This window comes from Scyliorhinus torazame, chromosome 9 (genome assembly GCF_047496885.1).
Source record: "Scyliorhinus torazame isolate Kashiwa2021f chromosome 9, sScyTor2.1, whole genome shotgun sequence".
Lineage (NCBI taxonomy): Eukaryota > Metazoa > Chordata > Chondrichthyes > Carcharhiniformes > Scyliorhinidae > Scyliorhinus > Scyliorhinus torazame.
The window spans coordinates 28,003,533-28,028,864 of NC_092715.1; the positions used below are offsets into that span (position 1 = coordinate 28,003,533).

The 25,332-nt window shown below is 49.7% G+C and overlaps 1 protein-coding gene across 1 annotated transcript in view; it reads right to left on the bottom strand.

The window, feature by feature from the left end:
- Positions 1–1,107: 1,107 nt before the first annotated feature.
- hpf1 (histone PARylation factor 1) overlaps positions 1,108–25,332 on the bottom strand; it is a 33,240-nt gene continuing 9,015 nt past the window's right edge. The window contains exons 2-8 of the mRNA XM_072515751.1: positions 21,927–22,092; positions 20,103–20,289; positions 19,487–19,585; positions 17,819–17,969; positions 13,337–13,424; positions 4,952–5,124; positions 1,108–1,385 (exon numbers count right to left, since the gene is read on the bottom strand). Of these exons, the coding sequence (XP_072371852.1) occupies positions 1,254–1,385; positions 4,952–5,124; positions 13,337–13,424; positions 17,819–17,969; positions 19,487–19,585; positions 20,103–20,289; positions 21,927–22,092 (996 nt within the window). The 3' untranslated portion in view covers positions 1,108–1,253. The remainder of the gene's footprint in view (positions 1,386–4,951; positions 5,125–13,336; positions 13,425–17,818; positions 17,970–19,486; positions 19,586–20,102; positions 20,290–21,926; positions 22,093–25,332) is intronic.

A 25,332-nucleotide genomic window follows, 5' to 3' on the forward strand; every position in this document is an offset into this window, starting at 1 on the left:
TTCCAATTAAGGAGCAATTTAGCATGACCAATCAACCTACTGGGGCTGATAAGCACAGGGCTAAATCGCTGGCTTTGAAAGCAGGCCAGCAGCACGGTTCAATTCCCGTAACAGCCTCCTCCGAACAGGTGCCGGAATGTGGCAACTAGGGGCTTTTCACAGTAACTTCATTTGAAGCCTACTTGTGACAATAAGCGATTTTCATTTCATTTCATTCATAACCAGCACATCTTTCGGTTGTGGGGGTGAAACCCACGCAAACACGGGGAGAATGTGCAAACTCCACACAGTGACCCAGAGCCGGGATCGAACCTGGGACCTCAGCGCCGTGAGGCAACAGGGCTAACCCACTGCGCCACCGTGCTGCCCTTACCTGTTGTAATATTGGAAGCATGTGGCCAATTTGCACGCAGGGCCCCATACGCAGCAAGGTGATAATGATCAGATGGTGGTGGCGATCAATATCGGCCAGGACACAGGGATGAATGTACAGGAGCAGATGCGCATAGATGATGAATGATAAAGAGCAGAATGAACAAAGGGAGAAAGTAATCCAATTTCCGGAAAAGTCCCAATTCGATAGGTTTAAAAACAAACTTTTGTGGGATAATCCTACCAATCCCACAGAGACAAGAAATCCAATATAGTAGGAATGCACAAGATGGAAACTTATTTGCAAGTGCATGGCAGCTTTGCAAAGGCTCAGGAATAACTAAGGCATCTACAGCAGAGCATGACAACCAGTAAACAGGCATAGAATCCTCATGTACAGGATAGATTGACATGTAAACAGGCACTATTAGTGCAGTCCTAATGTTCCACAAGATATGCTTTTACCTACTCTTGTTAACTGTGTTAAGGTCCAGCTCACACTGCCTTGTAAAAGGAAATTAAGATTTTTTTTCCCTGTAATAAACTTAGTTATTACTTTTTGTTAAATACTTAGGGATTTGGAAGATATGTAGGTAGGAAGAGATTCAAGTACAAGTTAATTGAAGCCAGTACATATTCTTCAGAGGCAGGTTTGTGCATTAGTATGCATGCGTCACAGATGATAAAGTTGCAGAACTTTGTACTACCCCATTTGAGCCAATCGGTCACAAACTCTCAACACCAAAGGGTCTTTATTGTAGCAAAAAAACACATTAATTCTTCAAAATAAAAGGAACACAATTCAGACGGAAAATCCTAGCTTATGAACCAAGTTTGTAAATTCCATACTTTGTAAACATCCAGAAATTTCTTTGGTTAAATCAAGCTTTCAGTTGGTCTAGATCGTCCCAAGTTCTGTTGGACAAATGAATCTCAATAATTTCAGCAAACAGGTGCCTCTTCAGGAGTTTGTAGGCGAGGGGTAATAACTGCTGCACCACTTTGTGAAAGTACTGTAAAAGGAAATGACAGAAGGACGTACATTTGTGAAAGAGTTGATCCTGAAATGATACAGCAAGTCTTCAATGTTGGGGCCCACTTGTAATTAAAATAATGCCAGTACATTGTTCGCACTGGGCTAAATCGCTGGCTTTGAAAGCAGACCAAGGCAGACCAGTCGCACGGTTTAATTCCCGTACCAGCCTCCCCCGAACAGGCGCCGGAATGTGGCAACTCGGGGCTTTTCACAGTAACATCATTGAAGCCTACTTGTGACAATAAGCGATTTTCATTTCATTCATTTCACATTGATTTAAGATTGCCATTAAAGTTACTTGTCAGTCTTCCTCTTCTGTCCACAAAATCTTTCCCCCCCTCCCCGCACTTGCACTCTCGCTCTCTGTCTCTCTTCCACCCACCCCTCCCTCACCCCCCAACTGCTGCCCTTGCCGCCTGACATTACTCTCGAGTCAACTTCCAATCCTCCCCCCCCCCACCCACACACACACACACACACACACACACACTCCAGGCCATTGTTCTCTGTACTGCCTCTCTATCCGTACCAGGGTCTATTTTCAGCTATTCCGCTCCTGGCTCTGAACTGAAGCTCTATCCAGTGAGGTTAGTTGGTGCAGGTAATCACATGATTCCAACATCTTCCTGCACTGACCAACTCAGCCACTAGATGGAGGCTGGTCAATCTAAAAATGACTGAGGTGAAAATTACACCATGTTTTTATTTAATATTTGATGATTTACTTTATTTTGCAAGTTATTTCAGCTGGCAGTTCACAGTGCTGCACATGCACATTCTGGCTGACAAATATGCAAAGGATCCTGGCTCAGGCTTCTACATGGATTCCTGTGGGAACCGGAATCATGTTTCTCTTGTGTGATGTGGGAATTCAGGGACCCTTTTGGTGTCCCTGGCTCCTTCAGAACATAGAACATACGGTGCAGAAGGAGGCCATTCGGCCCATCGAGTATGCACCAACCTACTTAAAATCTGGAACTAAAAGTCTAATGATGACCATGAAACCGTGTCGATTGTCGTAAAAAACCCATCCAGTTCACTAATGTCCTTTAGGGAAGGACATCTGCCGTCCTTACCTGACTCCAGAACCACAGCAATGTGGTTGCCTCTCAACTGCCCCCTGAAGGGCAATTAGGGATGGGCAATAAATGCTGGCACTCATGTCCCATGAATGAATAAAAGAAGTACAAGACTTTGAGTGGGTTTTGACAGGATATAGGCACCAAGGGGTTGTTTCGCTGGGCTGGGATCTTGAACATGGTCAGGGCAAGGGGCTGATCATTTCTGACAGAACTTTCTTCATTCAGCGGGTTGCGAATCTTTGGAATTCTCTATTCCAGAGGGGTCCAGATGCTCCATTATTGACTATGTTTAAGGCTGTGTTGACGTCTTACCATTGAGTCCCCCGTCTCTATAGCTCGGTGTTCTTATCTCTCAGGGAATCGGGGAACATGGGGAACAATTGAGAAAGTGGAGTTGAGGCAGAGCATCTGCCATTGTCTTACTGAATGGCAGAGTAGAGGGGGGAGTGTTCCTGCTCCTTATAGAACATAGAACATTACAGCGCAGTACAGGCCCTTCGGCCCTCGATGTTACGCCGACCTGTGAAACCACTCTGAAGCCCATCTACACTATTCCCTTATCGTCCATATGTCTATCCAATGACCATTTGAATGCCCTTAGTGTTGGCGAGTCCACTACTGTTGCAGGCAGGGCATTCCACGCCCTTACTACTCTCTGAGTAAAGAACCTACCTCTGACATCTGTCCTATATCTATCTCCCCTCAATTTAAAGCTATGTCCCCTCATGCTAGACATCACCATCCGAGGAAAAAGACTCTCACTGTCCACCCTATCAAATCCTCTGATCGTCTTGTATGCCTCAATTAAGTCACCTCTTAACCTTCTTCTCTCTGACAAAAACAGCCTCAAGTCCCTCAGCCTTTCCTCATAAGATCTTCCCTCCATACCAGGCAACATTCTGGTAAATCTCCTCTGCACCCTTTCCAATGCTTCCACATCCTTCCTATAATGCGGCGACCAGAATTGCACACAATACTCCAAATGCCGCCTCACCAGAGTTTTGTACAGCTGCAACATGACCTCAAGGCTCCGAAACTCAATCCCTCTACCAATAAAGGCCAACACACCGTACGCCTTCTTAACAACCCTCTCAACCTGGGTGGCAACTTTCAGGGATCTATGTACATGAACACCGAGATGTTTTTAAATTTTTAATTCTTCATAGTCCAAGAAGACTGGGTAACCCATATAGGACTGGGATGAGGAGAAATCTCTTCATACAGCGAGTGGGAAGCCTGTAGAATTCTCTACCGCAGAAAGTAGTTGAAGCCAAAATATTGTATGTGTTCAAGAAGCAGTTCTTGGGCGAAAGGGTGAGGGGGAGGGGTGGGGTGGAGAGCGGGAACAGGTTACGGAGTTGGTCAGCTACGATCATAAGGAATGGAGGAGCAGGCTCGAAGAGCTGAATGGCCTCCTCCTGCTCCTGTTTTCTATGAAATCACTATGTTTTAATGGTGTGGCGCCTGGAGGCAATACAGGAGGACAACCTAGTAAATATCCAGGTTTCTTGGCATGACTATAGTTGAGTCAATGTAAGATGAAAAGACTCTTTTATTCATTCACAGCATGTAGGTGTCGCTGGCTAGTTCAGCATTTACGGCCTGACCCCAATTGCTCTTGAGGAAGTGGTGGTGAGCTACCAGTCTTGAACCGCTGTAGTCCATGTGGTGTGGGTGCTGTCAGGGAGGGAGTTCAAGATTTGGACCCTGCCACAGTGAATGAACAGCAATATATTTCCAAGTCAGGGCGGAGTGTAGCTTGTGAGCAGGGGTAGCTTGTTTGATCTCAGTATCTGGGGATGAGTGAATGAAGTAGAAGGGTAGACTGGAAATCAGTTTATGTTAACCAGGCATATTGCCCTTGACGGCCAATGTGCATGGGCTGGGACAGTTTGTTTTGAGAGTCTCCATGAACCCTTAGAATTGCTCAGCATAATCCTATGCTAGGCAAAAGTCTAAATCTCAATTGATTTTGTATTTAATTTATATCTGGAATATAGACATCGCCAGTATTTACTGCCGAGTTTATAGTTTCTCTCGAAGATGCTGGTGGAAATTCTTGAGGGGCTGCAGTCTGTGTGGTGAAGGTGCTGCGTCAGTGCAGTAAAGCAGGGAGTCTGAAGGGTTTTGACCCAGCATTGATGCAGGAACATGGAATATATAATGATGTGTGATTCGGCAGGGGACCAGGTAGTGTTCCCCTCCACCTGCTGTGCTAGGTGGCGGAGGTCACAGATGTGGGCAGTGCCGAGAGAGAAACCGGTCAGAATATACCACCCCTCCCTACCCCGTGTGCTGAGGCCACCCCACCCAATAGAAACTAACTGAACAAAGGCCAGCATGTTGAGGGAAAGGTGTGGGAACATCTTGACGCAGCTGAACTACCTCCGGCACCTATCCCTACGCATTTGACTGTCAGGCGGTTTCGAAACAATGCAAAACCACATCTGCACCTACTCACGTGTGATCCATAACAGAAGAGGTCAATCCCCAGCTCATATCCCATTCCATAGTCGCATTCATCATTTGCAAACTGAATGTAGGTTATTATTTCTTGGACTGGGGCAAAAGCTTTAATCCGAGCTTCATCAGACGGGGCTTCTACGATTGCTTTGCAGATCTTTTTGAGACTTCCTATTGTTTTAATTTGGGGGGAAAAAAATACACTGTTTATTTCTAAGCGCAGGCTACACGTCGTTCCTGCACTTCTCCGAAGGAAGACGTACATTTAGACAGCACCTTTCATAACTTGAGAAAGGCCCTTGCAACCAATCAAGTACATTTGAAGTGCGGACATTATTTCAATGTACAAAATGTGCCGGCTAATGTGTTAACAGTAAAATCCCACAATATCCCCCAAACAGCAAGTTGATAATGACCAGATAGTCATATGGAAAAGGAAAATACTGCAGGGCTGGAATTCAGAAATAAAAACAGAAAACGATGGATACACTCAGCAGGTCTGGCAACATTTAGAGTCCTCATGACTCTCCTTCAGAGCTGATAAGGGGGAGAAATGTGATGGATTATATAGTTGGAGAGGAGGATGGAGGATGTGGATCAGAATAGGTCAGGAATAGGTCGGAACCAAGGAGAGATTCTCAAAGGTGTCACGGACACAAGATAAAGGGAGTGCTGATGGTCGCATTAAGGACTGAAGAAGGTGTTAATAGTGGCATAAAGGGACTTCTGGTGCGGCTATGCAGAGCTAAGTCGCACGTTCGGCAGCTCCCGCTTGGAACGGACATTTGGGCTCTTTTCAGGGCCCCCAACGGTATTTTTTTCGGCATTTCCCAGTGTGGGATGAAGACTGCAACATTCCCCCGACAGTGTATGGCTTGGACCAGGAGCGGGGCGACTAAAAAAAATGGTGATGAAGCCAAAGAAAGTGCGAGGGAAGAAGAGCAAGATGGTGGCGGGCGGGGACCAGGCAGCGTGGATGCAGTGGGCGCAGGAGCAGCAGGACGTTATCCAGCGCTGCTTCAGGGAGCTCAAAGCGGACCTGCTGGAGCCGATGAAGACTTCTATTGATAAGCTGCTGCAGACCCAGACGGCCCAGGGGTGGCGATCCGCGAGGTCCGACAAAAGATCTCAGATAACGAGGACGAGATCTTGGGCCTAGCGGTAAAGGTGGAGGCGCACGAGACGCTCCACAAGAAATGGCAGGAACGGTTCGAGGAGATGGAGAATCGGTCGAGGAGGAGGAATCTGCGGATCCTGGGCCTCCGGGAGGGGCTGGAGCCGGACGTGGGGGCCTATGTGGTCACCATGTTGAACTCGCTGATGGGAGCGGGGTCCTTCCAGGGGCCCCTAGAGCTGGAAGGGGCCCATAGAGTGCTGGCGAGGAGGCCCAAGGCTAACAAGCCGCCGCGGGTGGTGCTGGTGCGGTTTCATCGGTTCGCTGATCGGGAGTGCGTACTCAGGTGGGCCAAGAAAGAGAGGAGCAGCAGGTGGGAGAACGCGGAGGTTCGAATATATCAGGACTGGAGCGCAGAGGTGGCGAAGAAGAGGGCCGGCTACAACCGGGCGAAGGCGGTGCTGCACAGGAAGGGGGTGAAGTTTGGCATGCTGCAGCCGGCGCGTCTGTGGGTCACCTACGAGGACCGGCACCATTATTTTGAGTCCCCGGAGGCGTGGGCCTTTGTTCAGGCTGAGAAGCTGGGCACAAACTGAGGGTCGGGATGGGGGGGTCGGGCGTGGGGATGGTCGGGGATTGTTGTTGTGTTACATTTTGAGGGGGGGTTCTTTGTTCTTGTTTATTTTTGGTTCGGTGTGGGTGGTTAGGGTGGGTTGGGCACTGTTTTGTTTGGGTCTGTTGGGTGGGCTCTTGGAGGGGGGGCAAGTAAACGGAATAGGGGGTGGATGGCCGGTAGGGGAGATGGGGCCTCGCGCGGGAGGGTGAGGCCCGAGTCGGGGGAAAGGGGGCAGGGCCTGTAAAAGGAGCTGCGTCAGAGGAGGCGGGGCCGGGCAGGTGGAAAGCGCGGGATTTTTCCCACGCTTGGGATGGAAGGGGGAGGCGGAGAGCCTGCTGGTGGGTAATGGAGGGGGAGGGCAAGTCCCACAATGGGAGGAGTCGAAGGAGAGGTGGGAGCGGCCGGGGTCAGCAGGAGTCAGCTGACTTGGGGGAGTGCAATGGGGGGAGCAAAGCAGCTAGGAGGGGTCCTAGCTGGGGGGGGGGTGGGGAGAACCGGGTTGTTGCTGGTATGGCCAAGGGGGAGCTGGAGTGAGTAGAGGGGGTTGGGACGGGGGTCTGCCGCCGTGGGGAACTGGCCGGGCGTGGGGCACATCCGCGTGGTTGGCCGAGGAGGGGTTATGGCTAGTTGCTGGGGGAAGGGGGGGCGAGTAGCCCCCCGATCAGGCTGATAACCTGGAACGTAAGGGGACTGAACGGGCCGGTCAAGCGGGCCCGGGTGTTCGCGCACCTGAAGGGGCTGAAGGCGGATGTGGTCATGCTCCAGGAGACACACCTGAAGGTGGCAGACCAGGTAAGATTGAGGAAGGGGTGGGTCGGTCAGGTGTTTCATTCGGGGCTGGATGCCAAAAATCGGCGGGTGGTGATCTTGGTGGGAAAGAGGGTGTCGTTCGAGGCGTCGAGCATTGTGACAGACAATGGCAGCAGGTATTTAATGGTAAGTGGTAAGCTGCAAGGGGAGAGGGTGGTGCTGGTCAACGTGTACGCCCCGAACTGGAACGATGCGAGTTTTATGCGGCGCACGTTGGGTCGGATCCCAGGCTTGGAAGTGGGGGGGGGGGCCTGATAATGGGGGAGGACTTTAACACGGTGTTGGATCCGGCATTAGATCGCTCCAGGTCCAGGACGGGTAGGAGGCAGGCGGCGGCTAAAGTGCTGAGGGGGTTTATGGACCAGATGGGAGGGGTGGACCCTTGGAGATTTGCAAGGCCGAGGACTAGGGAATTTTCATTCTTCTCGCACATTCATAAGGCCTATTCCCGGATCGACTTTTTTGTTATGAGTAGGGCGCTGATAGCGAGAGTAGAGGATACCGAGTACTCGGCGATAGCCATTTTGGATCACGTCCCGCATTGGGTAGACCTAGAGCTGGGGGAAGAGATGGACCAGTGCCCGTTGTGGCGCTTGGAGGTGGGGCTGTTGGCGGACGAGGAGGTGAGCAAGCGGGTCCGAGGAAGGATAGAGAGATACCTGGAGGCCAACGATAACGGGGAGGTCTGAGTAGGGATGGTCTGGGAGGCGCTGAAGGCGGTGGTTAGGGGGGAGCTGATCTCCATTAGGGCCCACAAGGAGAGGAGAGAGCAGAGGGAGAGGCTGGTGGGGGAGATGATGAGGATAGACAGGAGGTACGCGGAGGTGCCGGAGGAGGGACTGTTGGGAGAGAGGCGTAGCCTCCAGGCCAAATTCAACCTGTTGACCACCAGGAAGGCGGAGGTGCAGTGGAGGAAGGCCAAGGGGGCGGTTTATGAATATGGGGAAAAGGCAAGTCAGACGCTGGCGCATCAGCTTCGAAAGCGGGATGCAGCTAGGGAGATCGGGGGAGTGAAGGATAGGGGAGGGAGTGTGGTTGGTATCAATGGGGTCTTCAGGGACTCTTATGAGGAACTGTATCGGTCCGAGCGCCCCCACTGGAGGAGGGAGAGATGGGCCGCTTTCTGGACCAACTGAGGTTCCCGAAGGTGGAGGAGGGACTGGTGGTGGGATTAGGGGCCCCGATTGGACTGGAGGAGCTGGCCAAAGGGATAGGGAGCACGCAGGCGGGGAAGGCTCCGTGGCCGGACGGCTTCCCGGTCGAATTTTACAAAAAAATGTGGACCTGTCGGGCCCGTTGCTGTTTAGGACCTTCAATGAGGCAAGGGAGGGAGGGAGGGGGGGGGCTTTTGGCCCGACGATGTCCCGGGCACTGTTCTCCTTGATTCAGAAGCAAGACAAGGATCCCCTGCAGTGTGGGTCTTACAGGCCGATTCCGTTGTTAAATGTAGATACCAAGGTGCTGGCGAAGGTCTTAGCTTTGAGGGCCGCAGGTCATCCACGAAGACCAGACGGGGTACGTGAAGGGGAGGCAGTTGAACATTATTATGATGCCGGCGAGGGAGGGGGAGGCGGAGATAGTGGTGGCGATGGATGCTGAGAAGGCCTTCGATAGGGTAGAGTGGGGGTACTTGTGGGAGGTGCTGAAGAGGTTTGGGTTTGGGGAGGGGTTCGTCAGGTGAGTTAGGCTGTTGTACGTGGTCCCGATGGCGAGTGTGGCCACGAACAAGAGGAGATCTGAGTGCTTTCAGTTGCATCGAGGGACGAGGCAGGGGTGTTACCTGTCCCCCCCCCCCCGCTCTTTGCACTGGCGATTGAACCCCTGGCTATGGCACTGAGGGAGTCGAGGAACTGGAGGGGGCTGGTGTGGGGTGGGGAGGAGCATAGGGTGTCGCTCTATGCGGATGACTTGCTGCTGTATGTGGCGGACCCAGTGGGGGGGAATGCCGGAGGTAATGAGGATCCTCAGGGAGTTTGGGGATTTCTCAGGGTACAAGCTCAACATGGGGAAGAGCGAGCTGTTCGTGGTTCACCCAGGGGACCAGGTGAGGGGGATTGGCGAGCTCCTACTAAAAAGGGCGGAGAGGAGCTTCAGGTATTTGGGAGTCCAGGTGGCCAGGAGCTGGGGGGCCCTGCATAGACTTAATTTCTCAAGGCTGATGGAGCAAATGGGGGAGGGGTTTAAGAGGTGTGACGCGTTGCCGCTGTCCCTGGCGGGTAGGGTGCAGTCAGTCAAGATGACGGTGCTCCCAAGGTTTCTGTTCCTATTCCAGTGCCTCCTCATTCTTATCCCGAAGGCCTTCTTTAGGCGGGTCAACAGGAGCATAACGGGGTTTGTGTGGGCATGAGGGACTCCGAGGGTGAGAAGGGTGTTCCTGGAGCGGGGCACGGATGGACGGGGCTGGCCAATGCGGCGATGGTGCGCAAGTGCGTGATGGAGGGGGAGGGGGCTGCATGGAAGAGGCTGGAGACGGCGTCTTGTGAGGGTACGAGTCTGGAGGCGCTGGCAGCGGGGTCGCTGCCGCTCCCTCCATTGAGATATACCACGAGCCCGGTGGTGGTGGCTATCCTCAAAATTTGGGGGCAATGGAGGCGGCACAGGGGGGGAAGTGGGGGCCTCGGTGTGGACCCCGATACGGGAGAACCACCGGTTCGTCCCAGGGAGAATAGATGGACGGTTTTCGGGGTGGCACAGGGCAGGGATAAGAAGGTTGGGGACCTGTTTGTGGATGGGAAGTTCGCGAGCCTGGGCGAGCTGGAGGAGAATTACGGGCTCCCCCCGGGAAACACCTTTAGGTATCTACAGGTAAGGGCGTTTGCCAGGCGGCAAGGGGTGGAATTCCCGCTGCTGCTGCCACACACGGTACAGGACAGGGTGCTCTCGGGGGGCGGGGGGGGGGGGGGGTTGGAGAGGGGATGATCTCGGCAACATACCTGGTGATGCAGGAGGAGGAGGAGGCCTTGGTGGAGGAGCGGAAAGGGAAGTGGGAGGAGGAGTTGGGGGAGGAGATGGAGGAGGGGACGTGGCAGATGCCCTAGGGAGGGTGAACTCTTCCTCTTTGTGTGCGAGGCTCTGCCTCATACATTTTAAGGTGCTGCACAGGGCACACATGACCGGGACAAGGATGAGCCGGTTTTTTTGGGGTGAGGACAGGTGTGTTAGGTGCTCAGGGGGCCCAGCAAACCACACCCATATGTTCTGGGCATGCCCAGCGCTGGAGGAATTTTGGAAGGGCGTAGCGAGGACGGTGTTGAAGGTGGTAGCATCCAGGGTCAAACCGGGCTGGGGGCTCGCAATATTTGGGGTTGCAGAGGAGCCGGGAGTGCAGGAGGCGGTATTCTGACCTTTGCGTCCCTGGTAGCCCGGCGAAGGATTCTTCTTCAGTGGAAGGATGCGAGGCCCCCAAGCATGGAATCCTGGATCAACGATATGGCGGGGTTTATTAAATTGGAGAGGGTGAAATTTGCCTTAAGGGGATCGGTACAAGGGTTTTTCAGGCGGTGGCAACCGTTCTTAGACTTCCTGGCAGAACGGTCGACAATGGTCAGCAGCAGCAACCCGGGCGGAGGGGGTTCTATTTTTTGTTTGTCTACACTGGGGGATCTGAGGGGTGTATATATTTGCTGTGTGTTTCGGCAGGTGTTAATTTATTATTAACTGGGAAGATAACATGTTTAATCCTGGATCTGTCTTGGGTTAAGAGGTGAGCTAGATTAGCAATGGGTGTGCTGCAGTTGGCCTGTGTGTTCCTGGATCACAGGGAAGGTAAATTAGCTGGTAGTCTCATTCCTGATTGTCCTGTAGTCCTGGCGACACGGTAGCACAGCGGTTAGCACAATTGCTTCACAGCTCCAGGGTCCCAGGTTCGATTCCGGCTTGGGTCACTGTCTGTGCGGAGTCTGCACGTTCTCCCCGTGTCTGCGTGGGTTTCCTCCGGGTGCTCCGGTTTCCTCCCACAGTCCAAAGATGTGCAGGTTAGGTGGATTGGCCGCGCTAAATAGCCCTTAGTGTCCAAAATTGCCCTTAGTGTTGGGTGGGGTTACAGGGTTATGGGGATAGGGTGGGGGTATGGGATTGGGTAGGGTGCTCTACCCAAGAGCCGGTGCCGACTAGATGGGCCGAATTGCCTCCTTCTGCACTGTAACTTCTATGAGTGTCGGCTCAAGTCTCTGCTTTGATGCTTGAGCCCAGAAATCAACTGATCCATGAGGCGAGATAACTAACCACTGAACCATGTACAACGGCACAAACATTGCAAATAAATCCTTAATATTGCCTCAACTATGAAGACCTGGAAGATCTCATGTCCAATTCTCCAGTCAATGTGGAATTCGCCAATTTTAATCCGGGGAAATATAAAAGTGGACTGCAACTGCTCTCAGCACCCCTGGGTTTTGGTACAGGGAACAGAACTGCAACAGCTTTTTGCATTTTTAACAACTTTAAACATCAGAAAATGACCGAACGGTTTTATATCCAAACAAAAAGAGGTGCTGGACCAGAGACTCTCCTCTCATAACTCAAGAACAACATACAAAAGCAGTGAAGTTATGCTGAAACTCTATAAAGTTCTGGTTGGGCCGTAACTAGAGTACTGTGTCCAGGTCTGGTCAGGGGGAATGAGGGTCCTTGAGAGCCTGTTCCTGTGCTGTACTTTTCTGTGTTCTTTGGGAGGTTGCGGAGAAAGTTTAACCAAAATGGTTCCAGCATTGGGGGAATAATAGCTCTGCAGGCTCTGGCTGGAGAAGTTGGGGTTGCTTTCCTTGGCACAAAGGTGCTTGCCAGGAGATTGAACAAGACTGTGCCTACCTCATCTAAAGCTGTCAAAGAAGAGCGAAATGAGCTGATGGGTACAAGGGCCAGGGGGACGTGGAGTTAAAGATTTTGGGCAAGAGATGCAAGTGGTTCAAGGAAGGACTTTAAAAAAAAGAAAACGCAGCAAATGGTAATGACCTGGAACTTGGTGCTTACGAGGATGGTAAAAGCAGAGACGTTCGGAGATTTCAAAAGAAAACTGGAGTGGAGGAATGGGACTGACTGGATTGTTCGACAGAGGCGGCATAGAGCCGATGGGCCGAATGGCCTTCTTCCGTGCTGTCACGACTATGACTCTGGTTTTCCATTCCCATTCATAACGTGCCACACTGGAGACTGTTTGAGAGCAGGCTGGCGCTGATTTAACCAGAGGGTCATGACACCCCAGGCGAGGGCCATGGTTGAGAAGGTGGGGCCTTCGTGGGGCATTAAGGGATATGAGGAGTTGGCGGGATAATGGAAAATGAATGAAAAATTAAATGGAAATCGCTTATTGTCACAAATAGGCTTCAAATGAAGTTACTGTGACAAGCCCCTAGTCGCCACATTCCGGCACCTGTTTGGGGAGGCTGGTACGGGAATTGAACCGTGCTGCTGGCCTGCCTTGGTCTGCTTTAAAAGCCAGCGATTTAGCCCAGTGTGCTAAATCGGGCACGATTGAGCCGAATGGTGGAGCAGGCTCGACCGTCCGCATGTCCTACCTCAGCTCCTGTTTCTTGCGTTCTCGTGAGTTTAAAGTACAGCACAGGAACAGGCTCGCATTCCCCCAGACCAGACCTGGACACAGTACTCTACTCCATGCCGTTGAGACCCCTGGGGGATGCCATGCCATTGTATTCCTAGAACTATTACCCATTGCAAGAGAACGGATGTTGGCCAAACTGATTTCAGAGCTCCGAAAGTTAATAAAGGGAAGTGCAAAAACGCGGCATTCAATTACTTTCCATTGTAATTCATAAGCAACATTTGATGCAGTTTTAGATTTCCATTTACAAAGGAGGAGAGTAAAGACTAAAACAAATATATACCGTCGGTCTCAGGAAGCTCCCGGTAACCCACACCAGTTTTATCGATTGGGACAATCAAACCTGCACCATGAAAAGTTCTGGTCGCAATCTAGAAACAAAAGATAGATGAGATATATTCTGTCATGCGAAAGCAAAGTCAAACCCGGATTCCGAAACACCGCCACAGCGTTCAGCTAAACCTTGGACTGCACAAGCCGCTCATCAATGAACAATAATAAACTGCATCTTGCTGAGCCGAGTCTCCGAACTAAGACACAAGACTAGACAACTTTGATTAGTAACTGCACGCGAGAATGATCGATTGGTATCATTAAGATCAATAATAGTATAAGGGGGGAGGAATAATATAGCAGCTTGTCTTTTACATTCAGCAAGTTTATTCTTCATACAGCTCAGTAGAGTTACAAACTCCTTATGGTTCCCCCAACCCCTGCTGTGTCCGTTTATACTCTTTTGGAGGTTGGCTTCAACAGTATGAATGCTGCCAGATGCAATTGCTGATGCAGTGACAAGGGTAACGCCAGCAATGTTGCTGAAGTGAGTCAGAAGGTGCTGCAGAGATTCGCGAGCTGGTGAAATAAGTGCCCGAAAGCAAGTGTTTTTGTTTAAATCACCACCGTTCCGTCAACAAAGAATGTGCGGCAGATTTTTGTGGCAATGCACATTAGATTCAAAACATGAGTGAATCTCTCATAACATCGCTGGGGTCTGAAGCACAGCTGCAATGTGTTTGCCGCTAACTCGGCGTAAAAGAAAATGTAAATGTGACCTCAGTCCCAGAGGCTGCTGTCCCCCTTTTGAGAGCAGGCTGGCGCTGATTTAACCAGAGGGTCACGACACCCCAGGCGAGGGCCATGGTTGAGAAGATGGGGCCTTCGTGGGGAATTAAGGGATATGGGGAGTTGGCGGCAAAATGGAGTTGAAGACCACCATCGGGCACGACTGAGCTGAATGGTGGAGCAGGCTCGACCGTCCGCATGGACTACCTCAGCTCCTATTTCTTGCGTTCTCGTGAGTTTAAATACCGACAGGGGCCAGTTGGGCTGTATGGCCTGTCCCCATGCTGGAGATTCCACGAGGTCACCCCCCCCCCCCCCCCCCCCCCCCACCCCCTCCCCTCTCCGTCCTCTGCACTGCCCCCTTTGATCAACTGTCCTGCCCAGGACAAGACGTCCCAAAAACGCTTTACTACCCAATTAAGTACGTTTGAAGCACGCCGTCAAAACAGAGGAAACCTGGCAGCTAATTCGCGGACAGGAATACAGCAACGACCACCGACAAATACCAGATAATCTGTTGTTTTCAATTAAAGCAAACTTCTGCAAGGGGCTGGAAATGTGAAAAGCAGAAAATGCTGGAAATACTCAAGTGGCCAGGCAGCATCTGTGAGAGAAACAGTGTTCGATCAGCCGTGATCTTATCGAATGGTGGAGCAGGCTTGAGGGGCTGAATGGCCCACTCTTGCTCCTAATTTGTATGTCCATTATGTTAACTTTTCAGCAGAACTGAGGGAAGTTCAAAATGGAAGAGGGCGGCAGGAAATTAATCGTTTAATATAAAGCAATATGACGGCTGAGAAGGGAGGCTGTTCAGAGTGCTTTACAGTGTTGGGTATAAAATCGCTCCAGCGTATGCCGAGAACCCTTCGAGACACCAGGGATCAAAAGGCATCCACCAGGGACCCCGGTTCGATCCTGGCCCCCGATCACTGTCAAGTGTGGAGTTTGCACATTCTCCCCGTGTCTGTGTGGGTTTCATCCCCTCAACCCAAAAAGATGTGCAGGGAGGTTATGCTGCAATTGTATAAGGTGTTAGTGAGGCCACACCTGGAGTATTGTGTTCAGTTTTGGTCTCCTTACCTGAGAAAGGATGTACTGGCACTGGAGGGTGTGCAGAGGAGATTCACTTGGTTAATCCCAGAGTTGAAGGGGTTGGATTATGAGGAGAGGTTGAGTAGGCTGGGACTGTACTCGTTGTAATTTAGAAGGATATGGGGGGATCTTATAGAAACATATAAAATTATGAAGGGAATAGATAGGATAGATGCGGGCAGGTTGTTTCAATTAGGTGAAAGCAGAACTAGGGGGCATAGCCTCAAAATAAGGGGAAGTAGATTTAGGACTGAGTTTAGGAGGAACCTCTTCACCCAAAGGGTTGTGAATCTATGGAATTCCTTGCCCAGTGAAGCAGTAGAGGCTCCTTCATTAAATGTTTTTAAGATAAAGATAGATAGTTTTTTGAAGAATAAAGGGATTAAGGGTTATGGTGTTCGGGCGGGAAAGTGGAGCTGAGTCCACAAAAGATCAGCCATGATCTCATTGAATGGTGGAGCAGGCTCGAGGGGCCAGATGGCCTACTCCTGCTCCTAGTTCTTATGTAGGTGAATTGGCTGCACTAAATTGCCCCTTAATTGGAAAAAAATTAATTGGTACACCAATTTAAAAACATTTTTTAAAAGGTATCCCGTTTCTTTCCTTGGCAGGTTTACAGGTTTCGGGTTTCACAACCACATCACAGAGTGGGGAACACATTCTCACTTTCATCGCTGCCTGCCCATCAAGTTGTGTAATGGGCTCCTACTGGACGTAGAAGAAGAGAGTGAGCCAGATGACCTGACAACCAGACTTTCAGTAGAGATCTCCAGCTGGTCAACAGGGTGGCACGTTGGTTAGCACTGCTGCCTCATTGCGCCAGGGACTCGGGTTCAATTCCAGCCTTGGGTTACTGTCTGTGCGCAGTTTGCGAGTTCTCTTCGCGTCTGTGTGGGTGTCGTCCAGGTGCTCTGGTTTCCTCCCACAGTCCAAAGATGTGCAGGTTAGGTGCATTGGCCCTGGTCAATGCGTGGGGTTACGGGGATAGGGTGGGGGAGTGGGGCCTAGATAGAGTTCTCTTTCGGAGGGCATAAATGACCTCCTTCTGCACTATAGGGATTCTAACAGATGCCAGTGAGACACGAACATCGGCTGTGGACAGGAGAGAATAGAATGCTGCCATACTGCTCTTGCTCATGTATTGCTTGTTTGGCCCTTGTTCCGTACTGTAACCAATCACTATTTGTTGATGCACCATTTGTCAATAAACTCGTCGATTATTCTTCTACAGTTATTTTGCATCCACCCAAGGCAGGAAGGTGGTCCCACAGCTTAATATCTCATCTAAAAGACTGTGCAGCAGCATTCTCCCAGTCACTCATTACCTGGGCTCGCACGTAACCAATTAACAATGTCCCTCAGGAATCAGACGGCAAGTCAGCCTCCGAACCAGTGTAGCCATCTAAAATGGCCACCTGCAAAGGACCATGGGAACTGTTGTCAACTTGGACACAGTCAAGTGCACAGCCTCTGTGTATTGTGCAAAGAAGCCAGACCTGACCGAAACTTGCACCCATTAAAAGTCAATCACAATTTCCCCCAGGACAATAGAGTTCGAATCAAGGAACTACAACAATAGCACCTGCACATCGTTGGACTGTGGGAGGAAACCCAGAGCACCCGGACGAAACCCACGCAGATGCGAAGAGAACTCGCAAACTGCGCACAGACAGTAACCGGCGCCACTTCACCTTATTTGGCAAGGCCGACGTGCCTGGAACAATGACAGCTGGGACCTGCCCAGCCACCGAGTTATCCACCCCTTAATTGGCCAGGGACCTTTGGATCTGGAGTTAGGACCGCCCAAAAGGGCGCGAAAGAGAAGGATAAGAAACCCTGCGCACTAGGGATCGGCCTCTTTTGGACCGGCCGTTGTGCAACCAACTGCAGCATATCAACCAGCCAAGTTCAAGGACCCGCGATCGCTACCTGAAGAACAAGCCCAGCCGAGACGATCCTGAAGACTTTCAACCGACTCACGTGGACACAGATAAAGTCCTTATCCACCCGCACAGAGCCAGTCACCCCGAAGTTAAGTAAATGTCATCTTAGTTATTAGGTTTAGTTTAGTGCGTAGCCGCGTGAATCATTGCATATAAAACAAGTGTGTTTGTTAATAAACTGTCTTTTGAACTAATATATTGGTCATGTGGTCATTCGGTCAAGAAACAGCTTGTGGTTCACATGGAAATAAAGAAGTCAATACCAGACGCAGAGAACTTGGGGCTTGGGGGGGGGGGGGGGGGGGGGGAAAGAGAGAGAGAGAGAGACAAGAGAAATTGGGAGGGATAAAAAAAGAAGAAGAATTAGGAGAATGGTGGGGGAGGGAAAATTAAACGGGGTGAAATCCAACTTTGGTGGCAGCACTGGGAGGTGGCTAGCAGATAGATCAATGTCCAACTGAGGCTACTGAAAAAGGTGGTATTCAGGTCAAGAGGGTTGAGGGCTGCCAATTCCCCAACGCCTGGTCAGTGCTTCCTGCCATAGTGGAATATCACCCTCAATGTGTTTGACAGTGAGTTGCAGGGGCAAGGTGCTCGGCCACTATTAGACGTCAGAGACCTGATGCCACCTCCAGGCAGTGTTCTGGAAGTACGGTACAAGAGCTTACCTTCCTATCTCTTTGTTTCATCTCCTTAGTTTTCTGCTCTAAGGAATAACCTAATTTCTTCGCTAACGCCGTCAGCTTGGTCTCGAGCTCTTTCAAAACACTGCTCGGACTTTTATTACTCATTTCCTTCAGTCTTCGGGACAAAAGGAGGCTGGAAACCAACAGTGCGGTGGGAAGGAAAGGAGAATAAAAAACAAAAAGGGAGAACAGCTAAACTTAGAAACATTCGACTACAATCTTCATTCAATTTCCATCCCCCAAACCAAAATAAAGGTTAAAATAAGAGGCTCCGAAACCCCATCATAGTCAGAGCGGCTGAACCCACAGAGACAATGCAAAAGGGCTACTTTTGACCCTTCATGTAATTTCCCTGACTGGACCCAAAGATACTAATGGTGGTGTGGGGGGGGGGGGGGGGGGGGGGGGGAAAGAGGTGGAACCCAGAAACATGGAACAGTGACAGGACCTTCCCCCACAGTGAGACACGTTACGATGCTTTTTTGTTTTGGCTTTGATGGGTTCCAATCAAAGGAGACAAAAAAAAAGTTGTTGAGGCCAAAACATTGCAATTTCAAGAAGAAATTAATAATAATAATCTTTATTGTGACAAGGAAGTTTACATTAACACTGCAATGAAGTTACTGGGAAAAGCCCCTAGTCGCCACATTCCAACGCCTGTTCGGGTGCACAGAGGGAGAATCCAGACTGTCCAATTCACCTAACAGGCAGGTCTTTCGGGACTTGTGGAAGGAAACCGGAGCACCCGGAGGAAACCCTTGCAGACACGGGGAGAACGTGCAGACTCCGCACAGACAGTGACCCAGCGGGGAATCGAACCTGGGACCCTGCAGCTATGAAGCAGCAGTGCTACCCACTGTGCTACTGTGCTGCCCACAATTAGACATAGCTCTTGGGGCTAAAGGGATGTAGTGGGGGCAGGCGGGATCAGGGTATTGAACTTGATGATCAGCCACGATCATAATGAATGGTGGACCGAAGGGCCAATAGGCCTCCTCCTGCTTCTATTTTCTTTGTTTCTATGTCTTGTTCTACTTGCTGCAGATTGAAATTTCAATGGGAACCTCCGATCGGATGGCCTGTTTGAAACCTTGCAACTGCAAAAGTACATCATTCCTTCAAAGAGAAAAACTACCAACTTCCATGGCCGTAGGAGATCCCAAAGTACTTGAACAACCAATAAAGTATTTCTAAAGTGCTGTCACTATTGTAGTGTGGAAAACACGGTAACCAATTTGCACACTGCAAGCTCCCAAAGCAGCAATGTGACACTTAACCAGTTCCAGTTTGAGCAATAAATATCGGCCAAGACACCAGGGAGAGCTGAGCTGCTCTTTGAAACAGTGTCGTGGGATCGTGTGAGTCCACCGGTGAGGACAGGCAGGGCCTTGTTTTCGTGTCTCAGCTGAAAGGCGGTACCTCTGACCCCGCAGTGCTCCTTCAGCACTGGACTGGTGAACAGTCTAGATTCTCTGGAGTCGGGCTTGAATGTGTGATCTTCTGACTTCGAAACGATAGTGCTACCCATTAAAGAGGTTATTGCATTCTGTTCCTCAAACTAAATTTTAGCAATTTGCCAACCGCCATCCACCTTTACGTTTTATACCGCCTCAGCGTGTACAGTGGCAAAGAAACGGAAACATTACTTACTTTACTGCACTGAACAAGTTGTCTCCCATCTGAGCTATTGAGCAGCCATTCTTGGCCACGTTTGCCCCGACGAACACCGGCAGTTCTTCTGGCGTATCCCTGTAACGACCACATATAAAACAGTCACCAAAGTGTGGATCAGCCATACCAATACTATGGCTGCAAGAGTAGGTCAGAGGCTAGGAATCCTGCGGCTAGTAACTCACCTCCCGACTCCCCAAAGCCTGCGCACCATCTACAAGTCACAGCAGAATGCTCTTCCTTTGCCCGGATGAGGGCAGCTCCAACAACACTCAAGAAGCTCGACACCATCTAGGACAAAGCAGCTCCGCTCGATTGACACCCTCATTCACTTCCTCCATCACCGACGCACAGTGGCAGCCGTGTGTACCATCTACAGGCTGCACTGCAGGAACTCACCAAGGCTCTTTAGGCAGCACTTTCCACAACCCACAACTGCTACTATCTAGAAGGACAAGGGCAGCAGGTACCTGCGAACCCCACCACCTGGAGGTCCCCCTCCAAGTCACTCACCACCCTGACTTGAAAATTATATCGGCGTTCTTTCACTGACCCCCACACCTCCCCACCAGTAACGTGTCTGTGCCTCACTTACCTGAAATAGCCAAGGTGATACTGCGTTTCCGAGTCTCCATTGATGACTGTCTGAAATTCAGGGGGGTCGTAGAAGTAGCGCCAGTGCAGCAGGTAATTAGGCTGTGGATTTTTTGTTCCTTTAGGTTTTCCTGCTAGAATATCAAAAGGTCCAACAAGTCGCAGCCCAAGGCTCAAGTTCAGTGCTTCTATTGGAAACAAAAAAGACAAGCAACAATTTAGATCAGAAACTGAATTCTTCCACCATACCCTCCCGAGAAGGCATTAACTGCAGGGTGGGAGTGAGCTTGATGCCTCCTTAGTTAAGTGTCAGTGACTCAGTGGGCAGCACTCTTTACTTTTGAGTGGCAAGATTGCATATGGGAGAAGTCCCACTCCAGGACCTGGGCACAAAACCCCTGGCTCGACACCCCAACGAGAGTGTTGAAAGGAGTTCTGCACTGCCGGAGGTGCTGCCTTTCGGGTGAAACATTGAGCCGAGGTCCTGCCTCCCCACTCGGGTGAAAGTAAAAGGTCCCATGTCTCGGACTTCAAGGAAGAGTAGGAGGGGAGTCTTCCCTGGCTGTCAAGTGGCCAATACTTGTCCCTCAACCAGCTTCGTGAAAAAAATGATTACCTCGTCAATGCTGTTTCTGGGAGCTTGCTGTACGTCAAGCGTCTGCTCCATTTCCTGCATGACCACAGTTACTCCTCAAGTACTTTGTATTCAACTCGGCAACCGGTATTAACAGGCTATTCAGCTGCACGGGGCTTCAGTACGATCTTGTCCACGTGCATATACCTCCAGCCCAACTGGTGGGGGATAGGGAGGGGGGGAAAGACGGGAAGAGTCTGTGCAATGACAGTCTCAACAAAAGGTGTTCAATCTAATTGTTGACCTTTCTTACACTGAAGGGCTCGGGGGCTAATTATAATAGCCCTCCTCATCACCACCGCCCCCCAAAATCAGTCACGCCACAGCACATGGCATCTTAGGATAGCGCCAATGGTACCATTGACTGTATGTCCATCCGAGGGAGGACAGACAGGTAGGTGAGAAGGTTCTGTAGCAAAAAACAAAAAGGGTATAATAAATGACCTGGAATTACAAGGGTCCTAATAGACGTTTCCACAGGCAATGAGAGGTTTTCATTACAGCATTGGTGGGTGGGTCAACGATTAGAGGTCGTAGATATAAAACAAAATGGGGTTGGAGGAGAATCATAGACTCCCTACAGTGTAGAAGGAGGCCATTCGGCCCATCGAGTCTGCATCGCTCCTTGGAAAGAGCAACCCACCTGGGCCCAAGCCCCCACCCTATCCTCAAAACCCAGTAAACAATAACGTTTTGGACACTAAGGCGTGGCCAATCCACCTAACTCGCCCATTCTGTAAACTGTGGGAGGAAACCGGAGCACCCGGAGGAAACCCACGCAGACACGGGGAGAAAGTGCAAACTCCACACAGACAGTCACCCGAGGCCGGAATTGAACCCGGGTCCCTGGTGCGGTGAGGCAGAAGTGCTAACTACTGTGCTGCCGTGCTGGTGGAAGATACTGTTCACTGGAGTTAGTGGGCATTAGAACATTTCTCTGAAAAGTTAGCAGAAGCGGATTCCATAAATAAGATTAGAAGGGGTGGCTGTGGAGGGGAGGGGCAAACGCTTGAGGATGTGGAACTTACAGGGTCAAGGACCTAAGCATGACATCACTGCAAAAAGCCAGCACAGATACAATGGGCCGAATAGCCTCCTTCTATGCTGCAAGTTTCTATAATCCTCATATAATCAATCAGTCAGGCAGGGCAAGTTGCACAGGGATGGGTGGGGGGTGGGTGTGCCACATACCGCATGGATTCTCCGGATTTAGCTTCTCGCAGAATTCCCAGAAGTGATAAAAATCTTCCGGCATTTGAAGCTTGTAGAGATCCTGAACGTCCCGTCGCACTTCCTCAGGGATGCCAGCGTTGTCTCCTCGGTTCTTCTTACCGTCTTCAGCTACTGGATTCTTCGACTGAGGAGAAATAGAAGAAACAAAATAATTTGAGAAAATTTGGAGCGCAGACTGGGAATGAAATTAATTCCAGCATTAACAGCCCCAAAAAATATTGGATCAGATTTTTTATTGGATCACTCCCAATGAATTAAAATATCAAATACAAAATAGAAATCTTGAGATTCCTGGGGCACAGGAACCATTTCCAGGGCAGGAGGAAACCTCCGACAAGATGGACTTGCAGCATCTCGACACCGATGGTGCCAGTGGGCGGCACGGTAGCACAATGGCTTCACAGAGCCAGGATCCCAGGTTCGATTCCCGGCTTGGGTCACTGTCTGTGCGGAATCTGCACGTTCCCCCTGTGTCTGCGTGGGTTTCCTCCGGGTGCTCTTGTTTCCTCCCACAGTCCAAAGATGTGCAGGGATAGATGAATTGGCCGTGCTAAATTGCCCTTCGTGTCCAAAAATAGGTAAGCTGGGGTTACGGGGATAGGGTGGAAGTGTCGGAATAGGGTGGAGGTGTGGGCTTAGGTAGGGTGCTCTTTTCCAAGGGCCAGTGCAGACTCGGTGGGCTGAATGGCCTCCTTCTGCACTGTAAATTCTGTGATTCTGTGACCTCGCGGGAAAGTTCTCTTTGCCCTTCGAGGTGTAGATGACCACGTTCATCATGTGGGATTGCCTGGTAGGGTGGGTACAGAGGTCCTATCTGTGACCAGAAGGTTGTGCTGCTGATATGGCAGCGTGCCACAGGCGACTGCATTTTGGGCAAGTTGCTGACAAGGGATTTCCTCTCCGAGTTTTACTTCATTGCTTTTGAAGAAGACCGCATGGTTTTTTTTTTTTTTAAAATTGTTTTTTCAGCTGCAGAGGTCCTGGGCAAGCATCTCCCAGGACTCCAAGTCAATATCGAAACTCTCAAGCGAAGCCTTCAGCGTGTCCTTATCCTTGTAGTGTCTCCTTTGGCCGCTGTGACAGCACACCCCAGACTTGAGCCCACCATACATTGACTTTGGTAAGTCAGTAGAAGCGAGTGAGCTACGTGATCAGCCCAAGTCAGCTGTGACTGTCTCAAGGTGGCATGGGTGCTTGGCATGCCAGCTTGGGTGAGCTCCTCAGTGTTTGGTATTTTGTCCTAACTTCTGATCTTCAGAAGCTTCCAACGGCAGTTCGACTGAAAGTGGTTGAGCCTCGAGGCTGGTAATCAAAATCTCCCATGCAGAGACGTCATAGAGTTTTACAGCACAGAAAGAGGCCCTTCGGCCCATCGAGTCTGTGTTAAGTAATGGGTTAAGAGACATTCCAATTAGTTGTCTCATTTATGTTAAGTATCCAATAATTGACACTGATATGTAAAGGGGCTTCAGGTGGCCTTTGTGTCAGGTGATGTGATGTTAGACTTTTGCGCAGAGTCTGTTAAAGTGAAATAAAGGTGTTTGTGGAAATGGAGTGAATCATTTCATTAGCACGGATGTTGTATCAAGTGAACCTTTGACTCTTTATACAACAGCAGCTAAACGTCTAACAAATGGGAGCAGAGGATGGTTGCTGTGCAAATGTGAAGGGTTGAAAGATACAACTTTTCCAGACCAAACCAAGGAGTGAGTGAGAAGAAAAAAAAACCCAAAGTTATATGGCTGAACCCAGGATAAAGATGGCCGTATAGGACTATCCCCCCTTATTTTCTGAAAGGGGATCGTACGACCAATGGAGAAGTGCAGTAGTTATGTGGACTAAGGTCCACATTGGGAAGAAGAAAACAAGGTATGTCATTGGCTCTTTCTCTACCTTATGACAGTAAAATCCGGACAAAGAGTTTTCGGAGCTGGAATTGGAAGTGTTAGACTCAGAAGAAGGTCTGCAGACTCTATTACATTGTATGGATAAGATCTATAAGAAGGATGACTTGTTAAGTGCGTATGAAGCATGGTTGGATTTTGATCGGTTCCGTAAAATAGAGGATTTCTCCATTGAAGATATATAATGGAATTTGGCAGACTATATAAAAGGCTGCAGAAACGCAACCTGGAATTTCCAGTCTGTGTTGGCCTTTAAATTACTTGACTGTGCTAGAGTGAGCAACATGGATACGCTCCTGGTTTTGACAGGAGTTCAGTTTGCGGATAAGGATACCTTATTCGATCAGATGACAGAAGTTTTAAAAAACGTTGCTAGGGAAACATTCAATTCCGATGGCTCTGATGAAGGAGTGAATCATTTCATTAGCACGGATGTTGTATCAAGTGAATGATTCAGAAGACTGAATTGCAGGCTAAATTCAGCTTTAACATGGGCGGTACATGCAAAAAATTCATTGCAGATGGTTGGGGCCTATAGTCCCTATCAATTAGTGTTTGGTAGAAATCCTAAAATTCCGTCCATTTTGGATGACCAGCTCCAGTTTGGGAAGGGACTACAATTAGCTCTGCCTTTGCTGAGCATTTAAATACATTACATAGCAGTAGAAAAGCCTTTTTGGAAGCAGAAGTCTCTGAAAGAATTCGCAGAGCTTTAAGGCATATTGTACGGCTATCAAATACCGTTTTTCAGCAAGGAGACATAATATACTATAAGAGAGACAATTTTAATGAATGGAAAGGCCCAGGGAAGATCATAGGCATAGATGGCAAAACAATTATTTTGCAACATGACGATCAAACTGTTAGAGTACATTCATCAAGCACAATGGGTACAGACTACAAATTTTCAAATTTAGACAGAGCGAGGAACCAGGGTCATCTGGTACGCAAGTGTTACAGAACTATGAGGACCAATTAACTGATCTCGACAGGGTTTCTGTCGAGGAACACAACACTTCTGATGAATTAGAACAGGCCATTTTTCCAAAAGGACAATTGCCAAAAGTTGGTCCAAAAGTGACATACTTGCCTGAAGGGTCTAGTCAATGGAAGGATGCAACTGTTATTAGTAGAGCAGGGAAGGCCACTGGAAAGTATAAACATTGGTTGAATGGACAGCATTCAGGGGAAGGAGTCAAGACAATGGCTTACGAACACAAAGTTCAAAAATGGAGGGCACAGAAATGCAGTGCCAGTTCAGATAGTACATCGGACAGTGAACAGGTCTGCAGGAAAAGGTCGAGAACTATTGAAAGGACATCCCACAGCAGAAGGGAAAGATCAATCAGTAGCAGTACAGAACGAGATACCAGACGGGAGAGGGGACGTAGTTTATCAAGGTTTCAGAACATGAGTAAGACTATGAATACTAATAGAAGTAGAAGCCCACATTCACGTGA